Source organism: Eucyclogobius newberryi, unplaced genomic scaffold, assembly GCF_026437365.1.
Source record: "Eucyclogobius newberryi isolate DKJ021-1_F unplaced genomic scaffold, fEucNew1.0.hap1 SCAF_1, whole genome shotgun sequence".
Classification (NCBI taxonomy): Eukaryota; Metazoa; Chordata; class Actinopteri; order Gobiiformes; family Gobiidae; genus Eucyclogobius; species Eucyclogobius newberryi.
The window spans coordinates 13754380-13766912 of record NW_027315723.1 but is presented as its reverse complement, the minus strand read 5'-3'; the positions used below and the strand labels follow the sequence as shown (position 1 = coordinate 13766912).

The 12533-nt window shown below is 42.1% G+C and overlaps 1 protein-coding gene across 1 annotated transcript; it reads right to left on the bottom strand.

Annotated features, from left to right (window-relative positions):
• Window positions 1-328: 328 nt before the first annotated feature.
• On the bottom strand, window positions 329-10603 carry mmadhca (metabolism of cobalamin associated Da). The gene is made up of 8 exons (XM_072465916.1): window positions 10586-10603; window positions 9729-9802; window positions 6026-6167; window positions 4442-4665; window positions 3708-3813; window positions 2784-2914; window positions 2493-2579; window positions 329-2302 (listed from the first exon to the last, which is right to left on the bottom strand). Exons 2-8 carry the CDS (start codon window positions 9738-9740, stop codon window positions 2087-2089), a joined length of 918 nt encoding a protein of 305 aa, XP_072322017.1. The 5' UTR covers window positions 9741-9802; window positions 10586-10603; the 3' UTR covers window positions 329-2086.
• Window positions 10604-12533: the final 1930 nt, after the last annotated feature.

Below are 12533 nucleotides of genomic sequence, written 5' to 3'. Positions count from 1 at the left end.
GATAGACACATCTCAGTCAGTTCCACCAGGGCATTTGTGGTTAAAGCTTATCACAAGGGTGAATTTGGGTACCTTGAAATACATTATATTAATCCAAACCAAAAACCTTAAGAACAATAATCAACTGGTTTAATGAATGTTTATTTCAATTTTTTTGGATACAAAAAATTGCTTGAAATAAACAGAAACATCTAATTCCACAAAAGGATATCTAATGATCAAGCAAATTGTAGAACTACTTAAAGAGACTAATTATATTCTGAATTCAAGTCATTTTAAGTTATTCTAATAAATGTTTGCAGTGCATGTAGCTTAAACTAAACATAAAGGCCTTGAGTTTGTCTTGAGCTCCAGGAATATATAATGGCACTTTACTTCACACATTCACAATAGGATGGAAGTAGCATGGTAATGACTAAAAGTGTAATTATGGTAGATGCATGGTAATTAAAGGGCAAATTTGAATGTGCCCTATGTGTACAAAGATAGAAAACTATCAATATGGTTCAAAAAAGTATTTTTGGCAGTTGTGTCTATTAACAATATTTTTGCAATCTATCAGAAATGCACCATAACAAACCTGTAAATATTGTGGCTGAGGTTTAAGTATTGTACAAAAAGTGGCTCAGATTAACCTCTAAAGTGCAGAAAACTCACTTTATGTCCGTATTTCAGGGATGTCCAAACTTTTTTTCACCGAGGGCCGCATTTTGAAACTTATACAGCGCAGAGGGCCACAAACAACCCAACAATGAAGTGAATTGTTTCGATTAGCCTCCACACCTTTAATAAGACTTGGATCATTTATATTAGGTTGGTATAATATAAACATGTTTGAATGTTTCCAATTTTACAGTAAAAAGCAATACTTTTTGTTGTTTGCCAACTTAGCAGGTGGCCTGAGGGCCACATTTGGCCCCCAGGCCACAGTTTGAACATCTGTTATATTTGCTATATTTTTACTATTTCTTTCTATAAACGATATTGTCGGTGTAGTCCCTCATTCGTCCAGGAGAGTTCCATTGTAGAAAAAGGTTCAGTTGTAGTCGTTGTAGTAGATGCTTCGACTCTCATCCAAGAGTCATTGTCAATTTGCGAATTTAGACCGGGAACTCAGATATTCATTCTATTCTGTGGTATGCCCGGCCCAGCGGGCGGGCCCTCCTGAAGTAGAAGAAAAAGTTGTTTCAACAGAAACTTACCCTCTTTGTTTTCTATCAAGCTAGCCTCTTGTTTATTTTAAACCAGGCAACACTTTAGGACAAAAACTGTTTCATCCTAAGGACAAGATGCCAACCCAAAAACAAAGCAATGTAGTTTATTCTATCCAATACAGTGAAGAAAAGTGTGAAGAGTGTTACATAGGGGAGACTAAACAGCCACTGCACGAGAGACTATCAGCACAGAAGAAATGCAAGCTCAGGACCACAGAAGCCTCTAATCACTCTTTTGAAGACAATGAGGTGAGTTTCTAAGTAGGGAGAAAAGATGGTTTGAAAGAGGAGTTAAAGAGGTTATTTTTGTTAAAAAAGAAAGACCTTCTTTAAACAGGAATGGAGAGTTGAGGTTCAACCTTCCTGTAGTTTATAATGGAATTTTGAATCCCTGGAGAGGTAGACGTCCAGGGCATTCGGATGCTAATCAGGTACTCAGGGAAGAGAAAGCGTGAGACTGGGACACAAAAAAACAAAAGGAAGACTAATTAGCCCATTAAATGACTGATAGTAAACAAGAGGTAAGCATGATAGAAAATAAAGAGGTGTGGTGGGCAGGGCTTACCACAGAATAGAATAAATATCTGAGTTCCCGGTCTAAATTCACAAATTGACAATGACTCTTGGATGAGAGTCGAAACATCTTGTTTTTTCTAAAACTGAGTCCAGATGACTACAACTGAACCTTTTTCTACTATAAACGATATTTTGTTTTGAAATTGTCGAAAACGTTTACAAAATATTTTTTTCAATAGTTCTACAGAACTGCCAACTGTTTTCTAACTGACCATGCTACTTGCATCCTACTACCATGCTATTACTGTGTTATAAAGTAAAGCATGACCAACATATATAATAAAATATTACTATTACTATTCGTCTTCGTCCAGTACATTTGTTACTCCCTGTAGCCGGGCGACAGCAGCACTGTGTGTGGGTGCGTTGGTAAAAACAGTCCCTACAAACATGGGTGTTCCTCTGAGGATGTGTCTGATCACTGTACAAGACGATGAGACCTCGATGTGAAAGCCCAGGTTCCTCAGCTCCTCCGTGCTCAGAGAATTTTGACTCGATGCAGATGCAAAAAACTGAAGAAGGAAAAACATGTCAAAATAATACCGGGCAATCTTTTGAAAGATAATAACTTTAGGTTAAGGTAAACGATATCAAATGTTTTGATTTGTATTAAAATATTTGAACTTGATACTATACATGTGTGACACGTAACTTGAATACAGATGATGCAGAGACAAAAAGGATTTTTAACATAAGACTCACAGCTGTCCCCGTCGATGGGTCTATGAAGTCTGCCCAGTACCCTGCTGTCCACAGCGCAAAGCACATCTCTTTAGCACCATTTACAAACTGGAAAAAAGGAAATAAATTAATTTATCAATAGGCAATATGCACAAAAATGATTGTGTAACATGTTATATAGTTAAAAATGCAATAGGTTTAGGGTTAACCCTTAAGAACATAAGATATGTTCTTAAGGGTTAAGAACCCTTAAAATTGTTATAATGTCCATCATTGTGTAACTTCCTCTTTCCAAACTTTAAAAGGACTTACTCGGTCAAACAGCAGGTCATCGTCCCGCCGTGCATTGTCCCGCCGTGCATCGTCACGACGACCACTCTTCTGTGTGACAGTTACCACGGTGATGGCGGAGGGGGGTACCGACGGGAACATCAACTCCAGGTCTAAAACAGAGGGTTAGATCACTACAAAGCTTCACATAAATCAAATCATTATGACCACTGATGTTAATTATTGTTAACTATTGTAGATTATTATTTTATATTTTCACCTATGTAAACCACAACACTAGTCTAAAACGGCTTTTATAAAAAAAAGAAAAAAAAAAGAAATCGGGACTGATATTCTGTAGTGGGCCCGACGTTTCACAACAACAATATATTTTCATTTAAAGCGTTTTGTTTTGTGAAATATGGCTACACGACATTTTTGAATCCATGTTTATGACCCTGAGTCTACATTTTTAAACAAATCAAAAGTAAGTAGACCCGTGGTGGGGATAAGGGGTAGGTGACAACAAAAAGTTTCGGAGCACTCAAGCCTTAAATGCAGGATTACTCAAACATCCATGAATTACTCGAAATAAAACTCAACCTAAAACAAATGAGATGTGTTTTTTCTTCTTCAAGGCTGACATCAAAAACATGGTTGAAGGATTTGAGGGTGTTAGACAAAATTACTGGGTCAGGGAATCTTCAACACTGTAACATTTGCGGAGGGTTCCTGATTTGTCAGTGGTAGTTTAGACCTGGTTTAGGCCTGGTTCAGACCTGGTTCAGACCCGGTTAAGACCCGGTTCGGACCCGTTTCAAACCCGGTTCTGACCCGTTTCGGACCTGGTTCAGACCCGGTTCAGACCTGATTTAAACCTGGTTCAGACCTGGTTTCCTTCTGCTTTAGACATGTTTCGACCGTGGTAACAAGTTGGTGCAAAGAATAAATGTGGTCCACACAAACCTTTTCTTAATAACTCCGGACAGGAGTTTATCATGCAGTCTGTTTCTGTTTGAGTGAAGTAATGATCTGCTTTCTGGACCCTTGTGGCAATTGGACCAAGTTTTCCCTTTAAAACAAGCACAAAATATTAATCAAGAACACAGTTTTAATTGTTGCAAATAATGTTTTAGGTACTTTGATGTCCTCTGTACATAACAAAATATCCTGTCTCCATGGGATCTATTTCTGTATAAAAGCGTCTAATGCTGTAGTTTTTACCTCTACAAACATGTTCTAAAATACATGCAATTCTGGGTGTAGTTCTTCCCTTATAGGTCTTTACAATTTGCACATTTCTAAACTTTTTCAACCACCATATATTTGGATGACAATTTTCAATCAGACGTTTCCAAAACCGTAAAACACAAATTCTAGGCATGACTTTTTCACCCCAAATTTACATGACACGTTTACAGTTTGTACATTTAAATATACAGTGGTTCTCAAACTTTTCACACCAAGTATATCTAAGAAAACTAAACAAGGCCTTTAACAGAACTACTCCAGGTCTTCACAAGGGCTAAACATAGCTCAAAGTAGTTCTTAACAAGGACTAACCCAAAGGAGCACCATAATGTGTAAAACTAAATATTAGAAAGATTACACCTGCAGAACACTGTTTGAAAGCCAGTGCAATAATGCTTTTAAATTTTGGCAAACCTAATTTCAGTAACATTTTAGCTCCACAAACTTACATGAAACTCATTGACGAACTGTGCAAGAACAAAATGGTGCCTCTCTGAGCTGCTGGGGGCGGTGAGGACGTCGGGGACAGTTTTGTGGACATTTTGTAGGTTCTTCTTGTTTTGGCTCAGTCCCTCTAGGTGACAGTCAAATCCCACGTTTCCCGGCAACTGGAAACGCTGGTCTTGAGGTCCAAAAGGTCCCATGCTCTCGTCAGGCCACACTGTCCTTTGGCCTGAGGCAGAAAATAGAACATTGTATTACATTTTTCTTAAATGCTTTGTTTACAACTGTTTAATGCATCCCCCCCCCCCGTTGTCTGAAGCAATTTGAATTGCCTTGTGTACAAATTGTGCTCTACAAATAAACTTGCCTTGCCATAAACAATGGCTGTGGTAATAGACAAGTTATGTTATTTTACACCTTTGTGTTGTGTATTATTTAGCTGTTATAGCTAATTTCAGCTCTACTTTTTTTTTTTTTTTAACAAGTTTAACAAATCTGATTTAGTTCTAGTTTAGTTAGTGTTTTCACACTACCACTAGTTTTGTCGATGTAAAAGAGCTTTCGATCCAAAAACAGTGCACTTGGGCCAGTGTGCACACAACAGCTGCGCACTTAGGGATCATCTCAAAATGGGTTGAAGCTGAAAAGACTTAATTTTTTTCGTCTCTCTCTGCTCACCTCTAGCGAACATCCCTGAACATCCTTTGGTAAGTTTATATTTAGAAGTTATGAACTCTCCAAATAATGTCACCTGTCGCGCATATTTGTTTACTTAATCCACATGGTCACGGGCCCTAGGGGCCCTACGGCACATCCCATTCAACCCAAACTGTGAGATGACCACATTGAGATAGTCTCAAGAGGATGAGAGAGTGAGAAACTAATGTTTCTTGTCAAAACCTGTAATTGTCAATTGCCTGCGTTTAGACTTTAGACGTGCTGTCAGAATGACAGAAGCAGAACACGCGCTTTCGTCAGAGAATCTCACGTCTTCTGTGATTGGCCGAAACCTCATGCGGTTTATTTTGTTTCCTTTTTCCGGGCAGTGCGTAGCACGTTACTAGAGCGAAATTTCTTGATCATTTACTGCGCCGCGTCTTGCCGCAAAAAAGCTTTTCCAACTTTTCTGCACCAGCCGCGTTGGCGACGGCGACGCCCGCTCCCCGCACTGACCACGGCGCGCCGCGGCTCGCAGCAGCGGTCGCCGTGAGCGCTCCCATGCACTCGCCGCCTAATGTTGGCCTAATGCTCTTTGCTTATAGTTTTTTAGTATTTCGAAACAATTACTGCCACAACGATGTATTGAAGCTTCAAAGCAACAAAAGACGAAATGTAGGTTCAACCCCCCCCCCCCAGAAGAAAAATATTAAGTCTTTTCAGCCTCAACCCATTTTGAGATGATCCCTTACCAACTCATAACATCAGCAGGTGTAATGGAGCGTTTTTAGCTCTTTAGAATAAGACGGACTAAAGGTGCAGAATTACATTTCATGTGGGCTAAATCACATAATAACATGGTTTACAGCTCAAATGAGTAGATTTAGCACAATATGTGCAGTTTAAGTATTCTAAGTACTATGTATTTTTACCTGAGTCAGCTGGGGATGCAGCGATATAAGGCTCATCTGAACTTGCAGCAGAAAAATTCCTAGTTTTTGTGACCCTGAGAGCAGCGAGTGTTTGACATCCTGTGGTGCTAGAGAAGACAAACCGCCTGCCACAACAGAGCACCTGAAAACACACACATCACATTTATGTAGAAAGTCCTTATATTACACTTTATATTTCACTACACAGTAAACACAAATTAGAATGTGATTAAATAAATACTAGCTTGAATCTAAAACAAAAAACTAACTGTACATGTTTATGTGAGATGCTGATTAGAAGATGTTTACATTTAACCATTGATCTACAGTACGGTGGGGCAAATGTAGAAATAACCTTTTCATTAATTTTAGTTTAAAACCAAAACAACATTAAATATAAAGACGTGGCCACATAATACCTATAATAAGCAGTGTTTTCAACCACTTGGGCTGTAACTAACAATCGAGAAAAATTATCACTGACTAGTCGACTAGTCAAACGATTTTTTCTGCATATACAGTACATACAGTATATGGAAACTGAAATCTTCTTGATAATAATAAAAATAATAATAACTTTTATTTATATAGCGCTTTTCAGTGACCCAAAGACGCTGAACATAATTAAAAAAGGGGGGGGTATTTACAGACAGGGGGGACAACACGTACAGAACACATTAATATACAGATAAAATGAACAAGACAGAAGAAGTAGAGAGAAAAAGATGGGGATGTAACAGGGGGTAGAAGTGTAGGCAATGGGGTAGAGGAGGCTAGGGGTAGGGGAGGTCATAGGCTTTAGGCGGGATTTGAATGTTGTGAGTGAGGGAGAGTGGCGGACAGGTTGGGGGAGGGAGTTCCAGAGTTGGGGTGCTGTTCAGGAGAATGCTCTGTCGCCAAAAGTTTTGAGTCGGGATGTTGGTGCAGTCAGGGTGAGAGAGGAGGAGGATCGGAGAGCTCGGGTGGGGCGGTGGGGGATGAGGAGGTCAGACAGGTAGGGGGGGGCAAGGTGGTGAAGAGCTTTGAAGGTGAGGAGGAGTATTTTAAAGTTTATGCGCTGCTTGATGGGGAGCCAGTGGAGAGAGCGGAGAACGGGAGTGATGTGATCACGGGACCGGGCGTGGGTGAGGAGGCGGGCAGCGGAGTTTTGGACCATTTGGAGTCTATGGAGGGAATGGGAGGAGATGCCAGTGAGGAGGGAGTTGCAGTAGTCAAGGCGGGAGGAGATGAAGGCATGGATGAGGGATTCAGCAGCGGGGAGGGTGAGGCAGTGTCGGATTTTGGCGATGCGGCGGAGGTGGAAGTATGAGGTCTTGACAATGTGGCTGACATGGGGAGTGAAGGAGAGGGTGGGGTCCATGATGACACCGAGATTGCGTACCAGGGTAGAGGGGGTGATGGTCGAGGTGTCGATGCTGAGTGAAAAGGGACCAGTTTTATTGAGAGTGGATTTGGTGCCAATGAGGAGGAGCTCTGTTTTGTCACTGTTCAGTTTGAGGAAGTTGAGAGTGAGCCATGATTTTATTGTAGAGATGCAGGTTTCAATGTGGCTGAGGGGAGGGTTTTGGGTGGATTTGGTGGTGAGGTATATCTGGGTGTCGTCAGCGTAGCAGTGAAAGTCCAGGTTGAGTTGGCGGAGGATGTGACCAAGGGGGAAGATGTAGCAGATGAAGAGGAGGGGGCCGAGGACTGAGCCCTGGGGGACCCCCTGCGTTACTGGGGAGAGGGTGGATGAGTGACCGGAGAGGGAAATGAACTCTTGCCTGTTGGTGAGGTAGGATGTGAGCCAGTCAAGTGCAGAGCCCTCAACACCCAGTTGGCGCAGCCTTTGTAGGAGGATGGAATGGTTTATAGTGTCAAAGGCTGCGCTGAGGTCTAGTAGTAACAGGATGTTGAGGGCCCCGGAGTCTGCAGAGGTGAGGAGATCGTTGAGTACTTTGACCAGGGCTGTTTCAGTGCTGTGAAGTGGGCGGAAGCCAGATTGGAGGGGTTCATAGAGGTTGTTTGACTGGAGGTGGGTGTGAAGTTGGGCGGCGACGATGCGTTCCAGCGTTTTTGAGAGGAACGGCAGGTTGGAGATGGGGCGGTAGTTGGAGAGGTTGGCGGAGTCTAGGGTGGGTTTTTTGAGGATGGGGGTGATGGAGGCCAGTTTGTAGATGGAAGGAACATGGCCGAGGGATAAAGACTGGTTGAAGAGGGTGGTGAGATGGGGGATGAGAGCAGGGAGGCAGGCCTTGGTTAGATTCGTTGGGAGGGGGTCGAGAGAGCAGGTGGTGGTTTTGGAAGCGGTGATGAGGTCTATGATATGAGAGGAGTTAACAGAGGAGAAGGTGGTGAGGGCAGGGAAGGGTGGGTGGTCAGGGAGAGGAGGGGGGGCAGGGGTGGGGGTGGTGATGGAGTTAATGGAGACGGCAGTCATGGAGCTGTTGATTTTGGAAATTTTGTCATTGAAGGCAAGGAGGAAAGAGTTGCAGAGGTCAGGGGAGGAGGGTGGAGTGATGTCCGGTGGCTGGAGCAGCTTGTTGACGGTGGAGAACAGGGTGCGAGGGCTCCGGTGGGAGCTGTTGATGAGGGTGGAGAGGTGGGCAGATTTGGCGGCTTGGAGAGCGTCACGGTAGGAGGAGATGTGTAATTTGAAAGCTTCGGCGTGGACGGTGAGGCGGGTTCTTTTGAGGAGTCGTTCGAGTTGGCGGCCAGTCTGCTTCATGGTGCGGAGTTCAGGGGTGTACCAGGGGGCGGGATGAAAAATAGGGGGGTATGAGACGGAGGAGGTTTTCCAGGGGGCTAGGGAGTCAAGGGAGTCGGAGAGGGTGGTGTTGAGCATGACAGCATAGTCGTCGGGGGAAGAGGGGGGGAGTCAGGGGGGAAAGCAGAGGATATGAGGGAGGGGGTGGGGCTTAGATATGGGTAGGAGAGAGGAACAGACTAAGTCCAGAGTGTGGCCTTTGGTATGGGTGGGGAAGTCAATGTGTTGGGTGAGATGGAAGCAGTCCAGGAGAGAGAGGAAGTCGGATGTCAGTGGGGCGTTGGGGCAGTCAATGTGGATGTTGAAGTCACCAGTGAGTAGGAGGCGGGCAGAGAGAGAGGATGCGATGGTGAGGAGTTCAGACAATTCAGTGAGGAAAGAGGGGTGGGGCTTTGGGGGACGATAGATCAGGATAGCGGTGATAGAGTTGGGGAGGGAGAAGGCGAGGTATTCAAATGATGAGATGGATGGAAGGTTGAGGTTCAGTTCAGTGATGGATGTAGATTTTTTATTAATAACAGCAAGACCTCCCCCACGCCCGGAGAGGCGGGGTTTGGCAGTGTAAGTGTAGTTGGAGGGAGTGGCTTGGTTGAGAGCATAGAAGTCCAGGGGCTGTTGCCATGTTTCACAGAGGAGAAGCAGATCAATGTTATTGTCCAGTAGCAGTTCAGATATACCAGGTGATTTGTTGGCGAGGGAGCGGCAGATGAGTATTTACAAAGAATAAAGAGCATAATTAAAGAATTGTAAAGACAATGTATAGTCAAGGTTCTAGTTAAACGCCCAGTCTCCTTTATTAAATGGGAAACACAGCATAACCATTTACTACAATCTATTACGAGGATCTTATCTCATTACAGCCCATCGTTTTTTTTAAAAATATGTCAAAAAATAACTATTAAGCAGAAAACGCACATGTTACATTACGGAGCACTTATAATGGCTGCTTTCACTTACCGTAGTGGACATCGTGGTTGGCCTTTCACAGTTTTTAATGCTTAACCTCTTTATTTACAGTCAGTGTGTTGAATCTACGGGAAAGAAAACAAACTCAGTTAAGTTGCGCAATATTGATCACAGAAGTTAGCAGCCCTTAAAATGATTTAAAGGCGGATTTGAGAACGCAGGCGGAAGTGCGCATGCGCCTTCCCCGTGTGGACTTATATAACACACACGTGCGTTTGTTTATTAGCACATCGCATCGCTCGTCTCCCATTGACTTCTGTCCACTTCTGCTTCAGCTCGAACTGTCTTTCTCCGTCTTCATTTTGCCCCGTACACTGAGGGAACTATATTATGATAGATCCATGCGCTTAGACACGCGGAAACGTGGGGACGAGCCTGACGCGGCTGCAGGTGCGTTTTATGATTGATACGTGGCAGGACAAATGATTTATCCACGCCACGAGGAAATATGATAAAAAATTTGCTGAAAAAAATCGTCCATACCACCTTTAACTAGTCTGCAAACCTGACAAACATATGACATGATGCAACATTTCTACTATGTGGTTACCCCTTTGTAATATAGTAGGGTGGAGAAAATGGCAAATAAGTACACTGAATATTGCAAACACGACTTAAAAATGAAGTATGTCAAGCCGAAGTTATGCTACGCCTCGAGGTCAGCTGATGTTGTTTTGATTCTTGCACTTTCTGACAATAACTGTCTAATGCACCACAATATCCTAAATGTAACGCTTTTAAAACAACGGTACGCAAACAGCAACATAACGCGCACAATATATGGTCAATTGTGTGAAATTTGAATCGTTTAATACAGTTATTTTGTCAAAAGTACGCACTGTTCCTACCTCTTGAGGTCGAAGCCTGTTACGTATTAGCATTACGTTTAGCTACCTACGTAAACAGACGAGAGACAAAAACAGTCATGCGCCTTTTGATCTGCTTTGTTTTGATTTTGTTTTATATAGTGGTAAAAGAACATGTAAACAAATATTTACAGTTGTATCACATTTCTGTCTCTAAATGCTTAAAAGTACAACTCATAATATAAAGCTACTTTACTATTTTTTATATTGCATTACTATATACTTTCCACGAGGTGGCAGCAATGTCCTGTCCTGGCAATGTATTGTCCCATTTTAGACCTGGTTTAGTCTTACTTTGGACCCATTACATCTTATCTGGTTTATCAAAATGCAGATATCTTGATCGCTCTGTTTACTGGAGTATTAGGCAAAAAGGAGTTGAATTATTCAACGACACTTGTTGTCCATAAAAGTACATGCTATTTATTATAGCAAGGTTTTGCAACAAAAATGACAAGGATCATAGGATTATGTTGAATTTCTGTAAGGATATTTCTTTCAAACCCAGGTGATTCACCCATTAAGTTACAGCCTAGAGGCCCCATCCCTCCATCTGACTAGATTACATTAAATTGCAGGATGCCATGAGCGCAACAATTTGCATTTCATTCACTATTGCAATATGTTACTACCATTAATAAAAGACAAGCAAGGCATCCAATAAAATGCAGCGTTGCATTGGGACATACTCATGTGACCCTAGAGTGGACTGATTGACAGTTCCTGTGAGCAGACAGGAAGTGCAGGGGGATTTGGACCACCATGTTGAATTCACTCTGGACCTCTGCTATAGAAAATGTGTGTGTGTTTTTTAGAGTTAGGTGATGATGGGGGGGACCTGACATGGGCCTGTAGCTGTCAACATAACACCAACCACTCAGGACAGCTCCCCCACGGGACAAACAGCATCAGTAAGCAGACAGCAACTGAATTCTTTATCTCCCTGTAGTCTTGTTGTGGTTGAAAAATGGGTGGAGTGGTGATAAAATAGGTTCTGTAGCTGCAGTGATTCCTTGTGAGTGATTAAGTATCTAAAAGCTAAATGAATGGAAAAACAATGTAATGTATCATGACCAGACAACGGTGAAAACCCTAATTCACTCTCTGTCTGATAAATCACTTAATTGACAAGCTTTATGAAATTGAAGTATAATGGAAGATTTTGGCTCCGTTTGACCAAATGTTGTAAGGCCTTTTCTTCCTCTTGTTGTAGAAATGGGGCAGTTGGCGACCAGATGGAGTGATGACCTTCACACATTTAATGATCAGGACATCATTAAAATCTGAAAATGGCAGTTTGCATGTCATATAAGATTCAATTTCTGTCTTTGGTCTAAAAGTCTTTGTTTTGTTATTGCAAAAAAAGCAGAAGGAAGTACATTGATCATAATGCTTTGCTCTGTTTTAATGCAGCTAACATGAAGAAACTCCTGTTTATAAATATAAACGTTGTCTTTACTGATGACATAAATCTGGTTTTCTACATTTGCATCGTACAATGACTTGGGCATTGAATTTCATCCCATTTTTGATGATTGGACATTTCTGCAAAAGGGCTTGTTGGGGGAATTTGGTGTTTCAAATGTGTTTTGAATGAAAAATGGTTTGAGATGCCAGATGAGCCTAAAGGTCAGAGGTCAATCTGATCACTCACTGATTAAATGCCCTCAGAGTGTCTTTTATGTCCCTTTGGTTTATGAGCTGTGATGATTACAGTTTAATCAACTGATTTCCATGAGGTTCCTTAGTCCTGGTTTAACCCAACTTTATTATTTCAATTAATTTCAGTTCAAGTATTGCTCAAAATTAAGATTGCAAGCAAGCAAATGTTTATGTATTTGTATTATTTGAAAATTGAGAGAGAGAGAGAGAGAGAGAGAGAGAGAGAGAGAGAGAGAGAGAGAGAGAGAGAGAGAGAGAGAGAGAGAGG

Excerpts from the sequence above, each read along its gene's own strand:
- mmadhca (XM_072465916.1), bottom strand. Across the intron at positions 3,814-4,441 it reads AGTTCGTCAATGAGTTTCAT|GGAAAACTTGGTCCAATTGC; the intron begins GTAAGTTTGTGG and ends CTTGTTTTAAAG. Across the intron at positions 2,303-2,492 it reads ACCCATCGACGGGGACAGCT|TTTTTTGCATCTGCATCGAG; the intron begins GTGAGTCTTATG and ends TTCCTTCTTCAG.